Raw genomic sequence first — 19,907 nt, forward strand, 5'->3', positions numbered from 1 at the left:
CTGAATAAGTAATTTTGTATTAAATTCCATTTTTGATCCTTGACAAATTATCTATGTAATTAAAACCAAAAATTTAATGAGTATGTAAATTCTTTGATTTACTACAGTAAATATAAGTGATGTAATTTATGTCTTTTTTATTTTTTATTTCAGTGGTAGAGTTTGCCATTCCACTTGTTTTTGTATGTTTTCTTCTCCCTTTATACCAACAATGTGGATGCCAGGTTAACTGGTAAATCTAAATAGGCTAAGAATGAGTGAGGTGTAGGTGTATGTACATGTGTGCCCTGTAATGAACTAGCATCCTGTTTAGGGTAGGGTTGGATCCTGAACCAAGTGCTGCCAGACTAGACACTGGCTACCCATAAGACTAAACTAGAAAAGTAGATTAGAAAATGGATGGAATGTGCTATTAAGAGAGTATGAAATTGTATTTTTGTAATTGTTTTTCTGCAGAAGCCCATTCTTTCTTTTAACTTGTAACTTGCATGCAATGTTAGCTTGGTTTGATTGTCCATGCACATCTGTGATGCACTTGTATGACACTTTACGTGTTGACAAACGAATCTGTGCTATAGATTGAAAAGTATAGAAGAAAAAGTTACGGTAACACTTTAGGTACAACAAAAATGCCTCTATTACTCATGTACAGTTGTGAAACAAGACCTTAACAAAGGCTTCTTTCAGTCTTACTAAGATTTACAAAGCATCTGTAAAGTGGTTATTCACTATTGTGCAGTGTGGCATATTGACATGCTGGTAAAAATAATTGTGAATATGAAGGATTTATAGGTCTTATACTCAAATATGCAGATTCAAGAGAAATTTGTCTTTGTTAAACTACCTTTGACCATTTCAGAGTGAAATTATTTTAGTAGGCCATACTGCAGACAGGAATAAACAATTCATGCTTTACAAGTGTCAATAATACAAAAAGAAGCCTTTGATACTGTATTGTTACATACTAGTAAATTAGTAATAGATCCATGTTTGCAGTACCTAATCTAATGTGTTAGCAAAGCCCCTTTTCTTGCTTTTAATAGCCACTGTATCTCGGCATTTGGAGAATATTATGGTTATATAAAGTAGGTTGAATAATATATAGTTGGAATTTAAAGCTTACTATATGTATGTCATTGACTGCATTGTCTTTCTTTAGCTGTCAAAAGTAAGCATTTTCTTTGTCAGCATTTAATTTATTTGTTGTGTGCCTTTAATGCACATTTGTTACAAGACTGAATTAGATTTATGGTTTTTCCTCTCTGTGTTTATTCTGTGGATTCATAATTATAGCGGCCAGCAGTGGACTTGCACCATTAAGAGCGTGTTTCTGGCTTGCACCTGTGGTGTAGCGATTCCACAGCTCAAGTCAAAAAGGCCACTTTTTAAATAAATAGTCACTGTACTTGTGGCTTAGTGAGGGGGTGTGGTAGTGTGGCCGGAGCAGTTCCTGGGTGATTCGTGATGCAGACTGTCCTTGCTTAAGTGCACAGGTAAGGATTTGTCCGCATCTGTAATTGTTCCTGGGAGCTGCTGATTGCCACACCTTATCCATGTCCCTGGATCATATACAACCCCAAATCAGAAAACGTTGGGACAGTGTGGAAAATGTGAATAAAAAAATAAAGTAGTAATTTACAAATTTCCCTTAATTTTTATTTCATTGCAGACAGTATGAACACAACATAATTCATGTTTTTTTTGGTCAACATCATTTGATTTGTAAATAAACATCCATTCTTGCCATTCAGGCTTGCAGCACATTCCAAAAAAAAAAATTAAGGGGTAGTAATGAGGTATAATAACTAAATAATGATGTGATTTGAAACTGATGATGTTAACAGGTGATTGCAATCATGATTCATGATGCAATCATGATTCGGTACAAAAAGCAGCATCGAGGAAAGGCCTACTCCTTTAGGAGCAAAGATGGGCAGAGGATCGCCAGTTTGCCACCAAGTGCGGGCAAAAATCTTTGAAATGATGAAGAAAAACGTTTCTCAAAGACAGATAGGAAGAGATTTGGGCATTTCTCCCTCTACAGTGCATAACATTGTGAAAAGAATCAGGGAATCTAGAGAAATTACCGTGCGCAAAGGCCAAGGGCGCAAGCCTAAACTGAATGGCCGTGATGTCCGAGCCCTCAGACGGCACTGCATTAAAAACCGTCATTCATCAATAAATGATATAACTGCGTGGGCTCAGGACTACTTCAGGAAGTCACTCTCAAGCACTACAGTACGTAGTTACATTAGGAAATGCCAGCTAAAAGTGTACTGTGCCAAAAGGAAGCCCTACATAAATAGTGTCCAGAAGCGCCGTCGACTTCTCTGGGCTCGGAGGCATCTGGGATGGTCCATTGTGCAGTGGAAACATGTATTGTGGTCAGACGAATCGGTTTTTCACATCTTTTTTGGAAGAAATGGACGCCATGTGTGCTGCGGACCAAAGAGGAAAAGGACCATCCAGACTGTTACCAGATACAAGTCCAAAAGCTAGGGTCTGTCATGGTATGGGGTTGTGTCAGTGCCTTCGGCAAAGGTAACTTGCACTTCTGCGATGGCACCATCAATGCTGAGAAGTATATCTCAGTTTTGGAGGAACAAATGCTGCCTTCAAGACGACGTCTTTTCCAGGGACGCCCATGCTTATTTCAGCAAGACAATGCCAAACCACATACTGCGCGCATAACAAAGGCATGGCTGCGTAAGAAGAGGGTGCAGATGCTTGACTGGCCTGCCTGCAGCCCTGATTTGTCTCCTATAGAGAATGTATGGCGCATTTTGAAACAAAAAATGTGTCAATGAAGACCCCGTACTGTTGCGCACCTAAAATGTTGTTTGCAGGAAGAATGGGACAAACTAACACCTGCAACATTTAGTCACTTGATTTCTTCAATGCCTAAACGTCTTTTAAGTGTTGTTAAAAGACAGGGGAACTGTACAAAGTGGTAAATGCTGTACTGTCCCAACTTTTTTTGGAATGTGTTGCAAGCCTGAATGGCAAGAATGGATATTTATTTACAAATCAAATGATGTTGACAAAAAAAAACATGAATTATTTTGTGTTCATACTGTCTGCAATGAAATAAAATTTAAGGAGAATTTATAACTTGCTTTTTTCTTTTTTTATTCACATTTTCCACACTGTCCCAACTTTTTCTGATTTGGGGTTGTAATAGAAGCGTGAGGCGGATAAGAGGGAGAGAGAAAAAAAGAACGTGAAGGGAGGTAAAGGTTGAAGAAGACGGAGAAAGCTGGTGAGGGAGAACAAACGAGCGAGCGAGCGCAGGCTCGTGCTGATTGCAGGTAGCTGGGAGCAGCGAGCCCAAATGGGGTGTTTGGCCAGCACCCGGGGGCCAATGGTAGTGGTCGCTCCTGCTGAGCGCTTATTTAGAGCAGGAGTGACGGGGAGAAGATTGGCTCGCTGCAGCGAAGGCAACGGGAGTCAGGGACTTGGAAAGTGGAAGCCCCAGCGTGAGCGTCCTGGTCGCTGAGGAGCGCAAGTCTCATCTGGGTGAGCCTACTGAAGCCAGGGATCAGAAAGGCAACAGGCCAGTACAGTTAAGAAGGTCAGCTTCATGTAGGGTGATTTCCCTGGTGCATAGCCTGGATGGGAGAAGCAGGGGAGTCACCAGTAAAAGAAGGCACCGGGCTTTGTTTTAAAAGACTGCTTCCAGCCATCGTTTTAACCTCGGTTTTAAAAAGAATTTTTTTTTCTATTGGATTTTAACCTTCACCTTTCACCTGTTTTTATTGGATTATTTATTTGAAGACTTTTGAGGCACTGCACTATTTATTTGAACACTGTTTTGATTTTGTTGATTTTTTAGTTGAGGCACCATCCCCTTGCTTTGTTGTGCCTCACTGTCCAGCTCATCTGTGACATTACCGACGGTGTCGGGTTCGAGAGCTCCCAGAAGCTGGATGGGAGCATGGAGCAGAACCCGCATCGTCACAGCACCAGCTACTACCAGAATAGACTCTGGCCTTGTGCAACCCTGAATTGAATTGAGCAGGTTTGATAATGGTTAGATGGATGGAACTAGACAAGGTTGCCTATCATCTGTGTCAGATTTTTTACACAAGAACACATTCACTCATAATTTCTTTTTCTAAATAGCTTTTAAATAATGAAAATGTTCAGTTGTGACTGAAGTTTATTTTTTCAGGATTCTCTTCTCTCCCTTTCTGAGCAGATCTTAAACATTGCTGGGAAATGTTACTTTTAAAAGTAATAAGTAAAAAGTTATATCACTCATTTCTTACAAAAAAAAAAACACAAATATGTTGTATAGTTTTTTTTTATTATAAAATGTAATGTGTTATAAACATTACTTTTGTGTTACCTTTTCTTCTTGTGTATGAGAAAATGAACATTTCACTTGCTAGCATTTGCTATGAAATCATAAGCTCATATAGGAAATTGACCAGAAGCAGCCATATTTGATAGTTTTCATGTCGTTTTATAGATATGTTTAGTCCATCATGTGAAGTAAATAACATCCATTCTCTATTTCACTGGCCTTGTGAATTTCCCCCTGGGATTAATAAAGTATCTATCTATCTATCTATCTATCTATCTATCTATCTATCTATCTATCTATCTATCTATCTATCTGTCTATCTGTCTGTCTATCTATCTGTCTATCTATCTATCTATCTATCTATCTATCTATCTATCTATCTATCTATCTATCTATCTATCTATCTATCTATCTATCTATCTATCTATCTATCTATCTATCTATCTATCTATCTATCTATCTATCTATCTATCTATCTACCTACCTACCTACCTACCAGCCTTATCACATTGTTTTAAAATATCTATAGCAAATAGCTGGATTAAAAACTAAGATGATTCTTTATTTATAGTTGTCATTACTAGTTGCACACTTTTTTATGCTTGGCTGTGTGATTGAGCCCTGTAAAGGACCAGAATATCGTCCAGCAGGTTTGCTTCTTGACTTACACCCAATGGGGCTGTGATAATCTCTGGCTCCATGTCACCCTAAATTAGCACATGCAGGGTTAAATCTATACTTACAACTTTTGTTCAGTTCTTTTCTGTTGATTGAACAATAAGCTTTACTTCTTCCTCAGCTGTCACCAGGTGGCTGGTACGCACACATGCACAGTGTTGATCCGACAACAGCAGGCATTGTCTTTATGGAAAAAAGGCAGTACTTCTGCAGAGTGATTTGTTTTTTTTCCATAGTAATGCAATCACACAAACCTGTTTTTTTATTATAAATAATGCAGGTGTTTCTACTTCAATAAAATAAGCATTACATTAGGTTACTGATTACTTTAAAAAGTAATTGACTACATAAACTATGTTATTTTGAACACGTTACCCCTAACATTCATCTCATGTATATTAAAATTCCAATGCCATCTTAAATACTTTTTACTAAAATGGAACTTTCTGAGTGAAGTATATTGCAACATTAATTCATTTAGGATGTCTTGGATTACAACATTTAAAAATGTGATCCTCTGCTGCTGCCGCCATTGGGCAGAAGCTTAATCCTGCCCGTCTGCTGAGATGGCATACCATCTCACAAGTACAGATTCAGAGGCTCATTGCCTCTGTGCCCAAAGGACTTTTCTCGTTACATACAGTAGAAGCCTACAATAAGTTAATTAGTGCAGTGCATCTGAAATTGATGTGATTTGAGTGAGAGTAAGGGGGTTTCCTATCTTGCGCCTGATAGTCGCTGAAGCACTGCATTGAACTTAGCATGGTTGGGTGAATTCAGTGATGAGAAGTGTTGCATCAAAGTCTTCATCTAACACCAACTAGCTGTGTGAATATTTGTGTGATTTATGTATATCAGGGTTTATATATTTTAATCTCCAGACAACTGCACATCTTCTGAATGCTGCAAAAGTAACAGCTACTGTTGAATTTAGCATTTATCAACTGCCTCCTCGCTTTGCACTATTTAGTAAATTTGGAAAATATAACAAGACTTTTCAACACCACCATTACAAGGTTAATTACAAAATCAGCATTAGATACAATTCTGTTTCTAGATTATTTAAAGGTGGTGGGATATGTGACTAATGTCTGGCCAAGAAATGAATCAGCAACTTTTGGTGTTAAAGTCCATTGCCTTCGCTGCTGCACCATGCTGCCTTCCAAAATATTTTATGATAACATTCACCTGAGAAGCTGCATTATAAACCAGGCAAATTAAATGGTCAATAAAGAACACCCAATAATGTGATTTTTCTTCTTTTTGAAGAATATGTACATTATTTTTGTTAAATTGATTAATTTGCTTTGACATTTCATGCAGTCTGTTATGTCTGTAAAGGAAATTGCATTCTTTGGTGGAGCACAGTGCTTGGAATCAGCGCCTGGAATCAGTTTAATATACTGTAGATAGTTCAGAGTAAACTCTGTTTCCAATTCATCTTTGAATAAAAGTTTAGATTGAGAATATACTGAAACTAATGCTGCAAGTAAAAAATACTTTTAACTTTTTTAATGTGTTATATTTTTTGTTATTTTTAAATTTTGGTGTGTTTTTGATAAGAAATTATAACCTAGAGAGTAGTAGACTATATACTATAAAAGTGCAGTCCTGTCCTGCATGTGAACATTTCTAAATCAGCGGTTCTCCACACTTTAGATCTGATTCAACCTTAACTGATACTCTCCAGGACTTGCTATATGACTGACTGCATTAAGTGGGATGGTGTTCATTGTGCAATATGCTATAAATTAAGATTAGCTTATAACTCCAGCATGTTTTTACAAGTTATTCGATGCCATTTAATATTCAATAGAAGCAAATCAATACGGCAAGATTTTTAGCTTGGTTTTAACTGCCTTTTTTTATCAAAGAAAAGATGTAACATTATATAGATGGCTAGTGTACCAAAACTGTTTCTTGATGTCTGTTCTGGTTAGATGTCATACTAGAAATGGATAATAGTTATAAAGTCACTTGTAGCAAGTTAATTGGTCTTTTAAATATTATTTTTTTCATGAAAGTATGAGAATTTTGATGTTATTTCTCCTGTACCAAATTAAGGTGAAAGAGGGTCTGGATAGAGAAAGCTGTTTGCCCATTGAGAACAACTGCATGTAGTGTAATAGTATAATGCTGAGTTCTGCGTGCCATGACTAGAAGCATTTGATGTGGTTTTTTTTTTTTATTACATTATGTTGCTTTTATTTAGGACTGGTCAGTGTTTGCATGTAGTTTTTGCGTTCTCGACATGACTATGCATGTTTATCTCTCTGAGCATTCTGTTTATGTCCTTCATTCTAAGAATATGCTGTCATGTTAATTGGTCACTGTGATTTAGTCACAGTCATTCTTGCTTGTCTAGTTATGTACGTGTGCTCAGTTATATATAATTGCTCCATCTGCATTTCAAGAATTGTGCTTAATGCATCCAGAATATTCTGTAGCTGCCCCTGAATAGGACAGGGTGTGCTTGCAAGTAGTTGGTTAGATTTTGTTGCCTGACTGTTGTTACACTTGGTGGTAAAATTATTTCTTCTTTACAATTTACTCCCATAATTAAGTGGCTTGTACATTGGAAAGGACTCATTTTATGTTGAATGGGTCTTGCATTGTGTTGTTATATAACAGACATTTGCAAAATGTCTTTTGCCTCTTCACTGTGCTTAGGCACTGCCTCATGTTGTGACAAGTGTTGTTTTTGATAAGTTTAGATCTTTCTCCTGGCTAAATTCTGTTTCCTCCTGCTGCCTAAAGACATCCTGTCAGGCTGATTGCTTACTCTTAATTGGCCCAGTATGACCAAATGTGGGTATGTGAATGTATGGGTGTCTGTAGCCATGGGCAAACAATTAGCTGTCAGCTCAGCTCGGCCTGGTCTGCTTTTTGTGTGTAATCTTGCTCCACCTGGAAATGTGGGCTCTGATCTGTTTCCATACAAATCTGAAGCATAGCTCAAAACCTTATACACTATTTTAGGTTACCTACAGATCATATGTCTGACATAATGAACATAAATATTTGTACTTTTACCATAATAACTAATTTGTTCTCGAATTTGTCTTTACAAGTACTTTATGCCAAAAAATTGTCTCAAAAATAAACTACAGTATCTGTCATACTAACTCATTATTTACAAAACTTTCCATAAGTATTGAGACAGCAGTGTTACAATTACCATTTTTGGTAGATACTCATGGAATTTGGATTTGAGATGAACAGATGAAAAAATGCAAAGGTTGCAAGTGTTGCCTTTTTATTTGTAGTTTTCTCTGAGCGGACATGCTTTAACTTTTCAGAATAATGGTATACAGTATATTTAATCTTCCCAGAATCACAAGTATTGCAGTGAAGGAGCCTAAAATAGAATAAAACTTGGTAACTGGATGCACATAGAACCATCTTAAAGGAGATGGGGTTGAAGCAGGCAGCTGCCCAGGGCCTTGCACTTTCCAAACCACATCCACCACTCCATAATCCACAATTCTTCTTCATTCAAGCTTACAAATATTAATGCATATCTTTATATATAATACGCTACCGTGACTGTTTGTTTGTCTGTCCAGGATTCTAAATCACCTGTAGTTCGCAAACCGTTTGACCTATTGACCTGAAATTTGGTACACATATACTACGTGACATCTACTATCCACTTTTGGGGTGATGATTGACCTCAAGGTTATTCCTCTTTTTATTTTTATTTTATTTTATTGTAGAATCAACTCTTGGCAGCAGCCAGCAGGGCGGCCGTGCAGCGCATGTGTACGGGTGTCGTTCTTATCCCTACCACATTCGCCATCACTTCCCCTACCTCTTCATATCTTAAATTATTCTTGAGGCAGATTGAAGACTTAAGTGCCAGCTTAAGTGAAAAGTTAAAGAAAGTGTACTAAGTAATTGCAACACAAACACTGATTTAATCAGTTTTAACGCGAAAAGATGCAGACGAAGGAAGAGAAGAAGCGAACCGCTAGGGTGGAGAAAAGAAGAGCTGCTCAGGAAGCAGCAAGTGCATCAACCTCTGAGCAAATGAATGCTAAACGTACAGAAAAAGAGGATGAAAACTATGAATGCTCAAGTCAAGTGTAACGTGCAGTGTGCCGTTACTGGTGTTTAAATATTACAAAACACATTTTAACTTGGGGAAATCTAAAATCATTGGGAGAGCAAGTGAATTATTCAGAACTGGAGGCATGTTCATCCTACACTATGTTATCAGTTGCTAACTAAAAGTTACTGTGGAATATGGCATAACATGTAATTTAAGCATTGTAGTCATTTTAAGTTCTGTTAGTTATTGTTCTGATACTTATGTTGCTACTACTCTTCCTTACTTATATTTGTAATGTTGCCTAATTGAGGCAGACAAAGTGCAGGAAGAATCCATCCATCCATCCATTTTCCAACCCGCTGAATCCGAACACAGGGTCACGGGGGTCTGCTGGAGCCTATCCCAGTCAACATAGGGCACAAGGCAGGAACCAATCCCGGGCAGGGTGCCAACCCACCGCAGGACACACACACCAAGCACACACTAGGGCCAATTTAGAATCGCCAATCCACCTAACCTGCATGTCTTTGGACTGTGGGAGGAAACCGGAGCGCGGGGAGAACATGCAAACTCCACGCAGGGAGGACCCGGGAAGCGAACCCAGGTCCCCAGGTCTCCCAACTGTGAGGCAGCAGCACTACCCACTGCGCCACCGTGCCGCGCAGGAAGAATCAGGGGTGAGAAATGTCTACTTGTCTTTTTTATGGCTGATTCAGCAGCCATGGATGCTTGAGTATCTCAAGTAAAGTAGTGTAGCTCTCTATGTGAAGTGTCTTCCTGTTCATTATACAAGCTGCAAGCTATAAAGAATTGTTGCTCGGAAGCCTTTCACTAAACTAACCTGGAAAGAAAAGTAAACTGGTGAAAGAATGACGCGTACAAGCAGAGGTAGGGACACATTACTACTCATGGATGCAAGAAAAGGAAGCAGGAATAGGCAAATGCAAATGATGTGTTGAAAAAGTGTTTTTGAAAGGTTTGCAGTGAAAACCAGGACTGAAGAAGAAAATGACACAAATGGTAAGACAGGCATGTTAGTTAGAGGTACTGATAGCATTATCAATAACTGCACAGACCAGTTAGGCAGCTATTTTCATCACTACTCCTCTACTCCCTGCCACCATCACTCAGCACACGAATTACACAAAACTCATCCCACAACTTTCAACTTTTTGGAGTAGGTAAGAGGCTAACGTCTCACAGTCTTCTTTATACAGTAGATTGGGATACTTTTAGTCTTGTACTGTAAAGGATGTTGATTTTAGTAAAAGTGAGTTTATTTTATCAGCTTTAACTTTTTTATCATCAACTGATGCTGCTTCCTTGATGCTGTGAAGTGTATTTGTTGATTGCAAATGTATTAGTTATTTTTTATATATTGTGATTTCTGCAATTTGTTGATTTCTTTTCATATGCCTAGTACCAGGGCTATGGGCCTTGGACTCTTCGTTCAGTATGCAAATTTCTTATTCTCCAATCTTCGTGCTGATTTAAGACCATTGAATGTAAAGGTAGACAATATGGACGAGCCAAGGCTAAATTCAGTACTGCACATTTGTAACTTATGCAAGTTTTGAATAACAGTACAATGAAAAACACCTGCCAGCTGGTTATCTCAATAAATTGATAAAAACCTAAAATGGGGAGATGGACAACTAAAGGTTGTGGTATTCTAAAATGTTTAAAAATAAAGTTCATATATATTGATACAGGCATATTCATTCATTTTCCAAATTTGCTTGGTTTGTTATAGTGCATTTGTTTGAAGCTGGTCCATCACAAGTTACACTCATTCACCCACAATTACTCAAGTCATGACAATTCAGAGTTGCCAGCTAGTCAGTCTTACTAGTATTGGATGTGCAAGGAAACCCATACAGTCACGGAAATAGTGTATAAACTATGCATGTGGTGTTTGGGCTGGGATTTTAGCCTAGGACTCTGGGGCTTTGAAGCTTCAGTTGTAATCACCTAGCCATTGCACTTCCTGCTGTTAAATTAAATCACTGGTGAAGGTACATTGAATACATTTATGTAGGACTGTGTGCCTATTAATGAAAAAGCACAACTCAACAATTGTTTATCAGCCATCTAGTGACAGTTAAACATTCACTTGGCAAACATGCCTTATGTTTCATATACCTTCTCATATAGTTCTGTTTTACTGATCACACTTTCTTTGCCCACCTCTACTGTATACCAATAAGGTATAGAGATGGGCAAGGATGCAAATGCATATTTGTAAGTGGTCAGATTGGCTTTTTTGTATAGGATAATTAAACAATTGCTTAAACAGGGAGGCATCAGTATAATGCATTTTAATGCATATGCAATATTTCTGAAAGTACCGGTAGCTTTGCTCTAATTTGATTACAGTTGTTTACATGTATTTATTTAAATTACTTCTATTTATTTAAACGTAGCAGTTTGTCTTGAAAATATAAACCCTCATTTAATTATATCACAATCTTATTAAAATGTATTACTTTACATTAAAATAGTTTTATGTACAGCTTATTATATATGTGCATTTTCAATAAATATTTTTATGCAGTTTATTTATATGTTCTAAGATTCATCCATCCATCCATTTTCTAAACCCATGTATCCAGAGAAAGGCCTCAAAGGAGCTGAAGCCATCAGGTGCAAGGCAGAAACAATCCCTGAACAGGGTGCCAGCCTATCACAAAAAAAGCCCACACATACAACAGGGGCCAATTTGGCAATGCCAGTCCACAGCAACCCAGCATTCCTTAGAAATGTCAGAAGAAACTCAAGCAGATGTGAAGAGAACATGCAGACTCCATGTAAAGAGCACCCAAGACTTGAACCTCCAATCTCTTTGTAGAAAGGCAGTAGCTTTACCACTGTGTTGCAGTGCTGCCCTGTTCTATGCTGGTCTATTTCATTTTACAAAATGTGAATAAATAGATAATAAACAGGTAATTTAAATTATTTAGCAGAAATCTGCTATTCTTTCTAAAGACTATTTTTGCCTTGAGACCACTACTGTTCACATACGTTAGGGTCTTGTTCCCTGCCACCCTTTACTTGTTCAGAAATTGAATGGATATTCAGATAAAAAACCTCTGATCACTGAGCTTTAGTTTGCTATTCATGTTGCAGTTATATAAAAAAGGTACAAATCACAACCCACGGTGTAAAGAAATATTCAGTAAAGCATCCAGATGGGGCCGTATTGAAATATTCTTACAAAGCATCTCCAAACTACTGTGTTAATAAGATATTCATGTGAATCAGAAAACCCCACACTATTTAGAAACCTATAACGAAGCTTTATATCTACTTACATAAATATATACTACAGTTATGCAGTTAATGAAAGAAGTGATAAAAAAGTTACCGATCCAGTTTAGTCAAGTTTGAAACTCTGTTGTCTAAAGCCAGATTATGCAGTCTTTAATCTATTTTTCAATTATTCCATTATAGTTTGGTCTACATTTTTGCATCTTTTTTGCCAAGTTATCTCTCTATTATAAAAAGAAATCCTGTCCTGGAAAGCAAATGCAAGGCTACGATACTTGATCATCTTGGAAGACATTTTAAAGACCCGCGAGACCAAGGAGACTTGCCACGGTGCGTCTCACGGGGACCGTAAACATGAGACTTGGTGCCAAGAGATTGTCCCAGGGCTGTAACAAAAAGGACAGCAGCTGTACAGGCTTTAAAAAGATCGAGGGGCAGTGCGACAGCAGCTACCCAACCCGAACGCAAGCAGCATTATACATCCTGCAAGAAAGAATTCAACCACGCCCGGTGCCAGAATAAAAGACAGGTATTGCTTTTACGACGTCATGCGAGACCAGGCAGTGAGCCATCATTTAAAACAAGTCAACAGACCTCTAAGCTAGCAGTTGTTGGATTGCTTTTGGCAGGCAAGCATCATGTGCTCTGAGCTCTTAAAACAACGACATGCGACAGGCAGAAGAGGCAGCTAGCAAGCAGCAAAAAGACAGCAAATGATCCAAAGGCATATCCTTAGTGTACGTTCAGCCGCAACACCCTTCACAACACGAGCAGCATTATACGTCTGGCAAGAAAGAGATGGAACCTCGCGCGGGGCAGGAAACAAGTATTGTTTTTACAAAGGTTTTTAAAGTAAAAGTGAAAGTACTGCATATGTAACAATTCCCAAGAAAATAACAATCTATTTAAATTGTAGATTGCCTACCTAAGGTAAAGTCATCCCTGATGAATGGGGACGTGGGAATGAGGGGTCCTTTCATCGGATTAGCGCTATTTCAGATGTGGAATGGCAAAATGGGGGAGGCAGCTTGATGAATGAGGTCTCAGGACTTAAAACTAATCCAAATCATAGTATGTGATATCATCTAATGTGAAATTCTACTCCGTACTTCTAGAATTTTTATTTTTATACTGTATTGAGGATTTGTTCTGTTCTGTGTACTGCATTGTATTGTATTGACCCCCTTCTTTTTGACACCCACTGCACGCCCAACCTACCTGGAAAGGGGGTCTCTCTTTGAACTGCGGTTCCCAAGTTTTCTTCCATTTTTTCCCTACAAGGGTTTTTTTGGGTAATTTTTTCTGGTCTTCTTAGAGGGTCAATAGGCAGGGCCTGTTAAAGCCCATTGCGGCACTTCTTGTGTGATTTTGGGCTATACAAAAAATAAATTGTATTGTATATCCAGTAAACCAAACACGGGTGTTGGCGAGCAAAGCAAGCAGGGGGCGGAGCCCCCAGTAATAAATAAATACTGTACATAATGTTTTTGAGTGTTACCCATTTGTAAATCTTAAACCATGTGTTCTTTCTCTTAGCATGCTGTGTCCAGTGATCCAGTGAAGAGGAAGCTGAGAAAATGCAAGATTCATCCACAACTTTCCTCCAGAATGGCTATCTTTGACAGAAAATGGCTGAATCCTACAAATCCACAACATATTTATTCATTTGCCATTCTAGTTGACATTACAGTATTTCATACACTGTTGAATCCAAGGCAAGTCCCTTTATAGGACAACTCTCAAGAAAGCCTGGTAGTGGTTTGAATCTCTTCATTTTGTGCACTTTTAGCAACAAGTAAGTATGTAATTTAGTAGTAACTTCTAAATTCCTACTTTTTATTGTATAGGTTATGCCATGTATATCTTGAATAGTTTGAATATAATATCTGTTACTGTAAAAATTTTGGGGGAGTTGGGGGGGAGGGCTAGATTTTGGTTGTTTTATGAAAAATGTTGATTATGGTTCAACAGTTTTAAACATATTTTTGCAAACAAGATTTTGTTTTACTTCATTACATATTACATTTAAAGGTGGTTAGTGAAAACTTTGACAGGCAATCAATTTTTGTCTCCTCAATTAAAATTATTTTTAACCACATTTTCATGGAATACCTAATGCTTTTTCTTTTTCTTGTCCAATCAGATGCTATGGACACTGTGGTTTATGCATTCAAAGTGATCTAGGTGGTTAAAAAAAAAATAAGGATTCATAACATTTATTGTTAACATTGAAACTGGGTTTACTGCCCAAATCACTGTATTTAAGGTAATGCCAAACCACTTGATCTGCTCAGTCAAACAGTGAGTATAAATTATTTAGAATTACAAGTTGCTTTAGCTTCTTGTTAATCTTTTATCTATGATTATATCATCATTTAAATTATTCTGGAGTTTTATTTAGTAATGAGAGCAAGAAGTAGTACTTAATTTTATGAAGCCTTAACTATAAATTGTTCAGGGTAACATACTTCTGTAAAAATCATTCTTAAGGTAAAATCACAAAGGTTCGAAAGATGACACATTTTTTTTTATTATTTATTTATTTATATCAGTGTGTTTTTTTTTATAATTGTTACAATGTGTGATTTAAAAATTAAAATTATTGAAAAAAATGCCCTACATTTTTGATGCTGTTTTCTTTGTGATAAAGTAATATATTTATTTGTCAGTAAAGTTCTTGTTAAAGGGTTTCAAGTGCAGGTTCATTCGTTACCTGAAGACTATTTATACTTTATATTTCCGTGTTTGTTCTGTCTGACTGCTGTGTTCAAAACTCAGAGACCCAAAAATATAATTAATAATTATAATAATAGTTAATGCTGTCTAGTTCAGGATAAGCTGTACATACAAGCACAACTGAAAAATACATTAAAGTGTGTCTTGTTGGGTTTCCTTACAATAAATAACGGTGATGTCATTTGAAACTTTGCTTGTGGAGCTCAGTGTTAGAGGTTTGCATGTTCTTTCCAACTCCGCGCATATTGTTTTTTTCTCTTGGGTGGTCCAGTTTTTCTCCCAAACTGAAAGTTATGTGCATGTCAGGGTAATTGCCTTCCTTTGCCATGCAATAATCTGGCACTTCATCCAGAGAAGCATCTACCTTACACTGAATGTTTCCAGGGTAAACATTCATTTCCCCACAACTCTGAACTAGATAGGTGAATTGGAAAATGGATGAATATTTCAGTCAAGGTGGTTACACTCCATCTGTATGTGATTTACATCTGGCCATTTTATGTAGTTCCTGCATTACAAAGTGTATCAACAATAACAAAGAAAATATTTTCTAAGTTAAATGGTAAAAAAATGCTGATTTAACTGACAAGCCCTCTGCAGCCCAGCATTTCAATTTATTGACTGGCAGTGACTCTAGGTGGGTCTGGTCGGTGACGATTTCTCTCAAATGGACAGGTGTCCTGTCCAAGCCTGACTTCTGCCTGTTGTTGCTGAGTAAACTGCGGCTCACTGTGATCCAGTATTAGAAAATGTAGGGCTGCTAAAAAAATCATACTATCTAATCTGAGCTGCACATCCTGTCAGGTCATTCAGTTTCTCAGAATGGTTAGGTGGGATATCACACTTTCAGTTCCAAACAAATGTGGTGAAACAGTGAGCTCAACTGCGGACATTGTTATGTGGTGGAAGGAGAACTTTGAGAAATTTGATGGTTGTGCCAGTAGCAGTGGTTGGGATTGACTCAATTTCTGTGATTGAAAACACTCTGTACTGGCAATTAAGGTATTAAGGGTGGGGGGGGGGGGGTATGGGGCGGTATCAGGGGTTAACATGCCTCCTCACTGTTGCATGGAAATGAGAACAGTGACTCAAATATGGCAGTCTGTGGTGGTCTCCATTTTCAATAAAGGGCACAAGAGAGATTCTTCCAATAATTGAGGGATCCTACTCTTTAGCCTTTCTGGGAATGCTGGGATACTGGAATGAGAGCCATAGCTGAATCTAATATTCAGGTGGTACAATGTGGATTCCCTACTGGCTGTGGAACAGTGGATAACTCTTTGTCCTTGAGTGGAGATTTGAGGATCCCATGTTAATGTTACAATCCAGGCTACTTTTGCACATTGATGCTATACACCATGCATATCCTATTGGAACATTTTTTGAAGATCATGGGGTTTCAGGGCTGCTGCCTCTGACCCCTTAATTTGCAGAATCAGAGTTGTGTTTGCATACTTGGAAATGAGTTGAGTTTTTTCAGTGTAAGTTTTAAACTCCTATTCATAAACTTAATGGTTAATGTGCAGCCAGAGCTTAATAGTATCTAATTTGGGAGCCAAAGGGTCATATCTCTTGTTCGCAGATGATGATGTCCTTTTGATCTCAAATGAAAACAAGCACACAGCTATTGTCATACAGCCTGGATGAGAATTAGTACTTCCAAATCTGAGGTTATGGTTCTCTCCCCAAAAATTGTGGCATGTTCTCTTCAAGTAATGGCTGAATGGCAGCTCCAAGTGAACAAGTTAATGTACCTTGGTGTACATTCTCTGTGACAGGGTGAGGACTTCTGAGTACAGACGCTGCTTCACCAAATTGTGAGGATCTAACTGAGATGTATAGTTTTGATGTCCTCTGGACATCTCCCTTGGTTAGTGTATAAACCATAACCAACTGGTAGAAGAACCCGGGGCAGACCTGAGACACAGTAGAGAGATTATATACTAAATGCCTACTGACTTGGGAGCATCTAGGAATTCCTTAAGGGAGTTTGGAAAAAGTTCTTGGGAATAGAGTTGTCTGGTGTGTCCATCACAACAGGTTGCCACCATGACTTTCATCAAGGTAAGAGGTGTGAAATGATGTGACAATCAGAGAAACAGAATACTTTCAATATAACAAGTGTTTGTCCTTCTGCACCATTTCTAATATTGGAATGTAAAAAAAAGTGTGTAATGTCAAGGATTCCAAAGTGTTATAAAATCATAATTTGCAAAGTGGACATTTATTTTAAATTAAAAATATATATATATTTTTAGAAGTACAGACATATTCAAATAAATCAGAAAAAAATTTTGGCTAGTTGATGTATATTTTTAGGTTAGTTTTCTAATTTTTTTTTGTTCTTTTTTCCATTTTTTTTTCCAGCTTCAACAAACTATTTTACAAATGGTATTATACAATGAGATGTACAGCATACTTCTAACTTTAGTAAAGCTGCCTGCAACTCACAGTAGGGCATTTAAGAACTGAGACTGGACATCACAGCTGTGAAAGTTCAAGAGGCTTTTACTTAATGCCAGCTGAGATTGCAGCACAATGCAGGAAGGACTGAGGTTAGAGAATTAGGACCTTGGTATTTGTATAGTATACAACACATGAAACTTATTTTTTTGGTCGATATACTGACCAATCAGTAAGTATCTTACATTAGTTTGGAAAAGTACAGCGTCATGAAAGACCTAAATTAAAATATACACTCACCGGTCACTTTATTAGGTACACCTGTTGAACTGCTGGTTAATCCAAATATCTAATCAATCAATCATATGGTAGCAAATCAATGCATTTAGGCATGTAGACGATTTAGACATTGTCAAGAAGACCTGCTGAAGTTTAAACCAAATATCTGAATGGTGAAGAAAGGTGATTTAAGTGTCTTTGAATGTGACAGTGTTGCTGGTGCCAGACGGGCTCGGCTGAGTATTTCAGAAGCTGTTGATCTACAGGGATTTTCACACACAACCATCTCTAGTGTTAACAGAGAATATTCCAGAAAAGGGAAAATATCCAGTTAGTGGCAGTTCTTTGGGCAAAAAAGCCTTCTAGATGGCAGAGGTCAGAGGAGAATGACCAGACTGGTCTGAGATAATAGAAAGGCAACAGTAACTCAAATAACCACACAGTACAACCAAGGTATGCAGAAGAGCATCTCTGAATGCACAACACATCGAATCATGGAGCAGAAGGGTTACAGCAACAGGAGACCACACTGGGTGCCACTACTGTCCGCTAAGAACAGGCAACTGAGGCTACAATTCACACTGGCAAACCAAAATTGGACAATAGAAGACTGAAAAAATGTTGCCTGGTGTAATGAGTCTTGATTTCTGTTGCAGCATTTGGATGGTAGGGTCAGAATTTGCCATTAACAGCATGAAAGCGTGGATCCATCCTGCCTTGTATCAACAGTTCAAGATTGTGGTGGTGGTTTAATTGTGGGGGAAATTTTCTTGGCACACTTTGGACCCCTTAGTACCAACTGAGCATTGTGTAAATGCCACAGCATGGCTGAGGATTGTTGCTGACCATGTCTATCCCTTTATGACCGCAGTGTACCTATCTTCTGATGGCTACTTCCAGTAGGATAATGTCACAAAGCTCAAATAATCTAAAACGGGTTTCTTGAGCATGACAAATAGTTTACTGTATTCAAATGGCCTCTGCTGTCACCAGATCTCAATCCAATAGAGCACCTTTGGGATGTGGTGGAACAAGAGATTCACATCATGGATATGCAGCGAACAAATCTGCAGTGACTGCGTAATGCAATCACGTCAATATGGGTCAAAATCCCAGAGGAAAGTTTCCAGGCACCTTGTTGAATCTATGCCATGACAGATTACAGCAGTTCTGAAGGCAAAAGGGGGTCCAACCGGGTACTAGCAAGGTGTACCTAATAAAGTGGCCTGGTAGTCTATATCTTAAATTGTTTATGTTTTGGCATAAAAATAATTTTGCGACAGCATTTTCAGATCTTTTAATTTAGGAACGCTGTATGGCCTATATTAACAACAATTTTTCTTCCTTGTAAAATAGTTTTGTTTTTTTTTCTTTTTAAAAAAACTATGGGAATTCCTGAAGCTGTTGATGTTGCTAATTAGCTCAATATGCATAGAGAGTGGCCGCCAACTGCTTGATGATTAGTAGAGTCTAATCCTTGTGGGCGGCACCTAACCCCCATAGCACTACCACTGGGGCCCTTATTGCACCACCCCACCCCCCAAAAGAAGAGCAGAAAGGAGATTTGAGAGCAATGAAAGGGACATTGTGCTGCAGGCATACAAAGCCTCCACTCTGTGTCCTGCGGGCCCGTGGCTCTCAGATTCACAGTCGCACGTCAATGAAAACTAAGACTTGTCTTAAAAATGCTAACCTCTTCCCCACCCCCATTCCTCCTCAGCTACGGGGTCTTCAACTGAATATCCACAACTCATCTTAAGACCACCACACTATCCTCCTTCAGCATTCTGCAGATTGACTTTGAACAATTAGTCACTTTTAAAAGATGTTGGGCCTGTAGCTCATACATGTACAAGACAAGCTTCTTCTTGATTTACTGTTAAAAGTTTATTGAATTAAAAATATGGACAGGAAATTAAAATCTTGCATCCTCTATCTTCAAAGTAAAATAGTGTATTGATTTGTTTCATTTTTCAGTTTATTCTTATAAAGTACACTTCTATTTATGAGCCTAGAATGCGGTGTTATTACAAATATAAAAAAGAAGTGTAACAAACACAATGCATGATCTTGAAACATAAACAGACAAAGTTCACACAATATATAAAAAAGATTTACAAATCTCTTGCTTTACAGTATATGTATTATGTCTATATTTATATACTGTATGTTATACATATGTACTTT

General features: G+C 37.9%; 1 protein-coding gene across 3 annotated transcripts in view; it reads left to right on the forward strand.

Annotated features, from left to right (window-relative positions):
- The window catches only part of ulk3 (unc-51 like kinase 3), a 65,314-nt gene extending 50,086 nt beyond the window's left edge, over window positions 1-15,228 (forward strand). For all 3 annotated transcript variants that reach the window (XM_028823170.2, XM_028823169.2, XM_028823168.2), the window contains one exon: window positions 13,839-15,228. In XM_028823170.2, coding sequence (XP_028679003.2) covers window positions 13,839-13,855 — 17 coding nt within the window. In that variant the 3' untranslated portion in view covers window positions 13,856-15,228. The remainder of the gene's footprint in view (window positions 1-13,838) is intronic.
- The last annotated feature ends 4,679 nt before the right edge of the window (window positions 15,229-19,907 follow it).

Source organism: Erpetoichthys calabaricus, chromosome 17 (genome assembly GCF_900747795.2).
Source record: "Erpetoichthys calabaricus chromosome 17, fErpCal1.3, whole genome shotgun sequence".
NCBI lineage: Eukaryota > Metazoa > Chordata > Cladistia > Polypteriformes > Polypteridae > Erpetoichthys > Erpetoichthys calabaricus.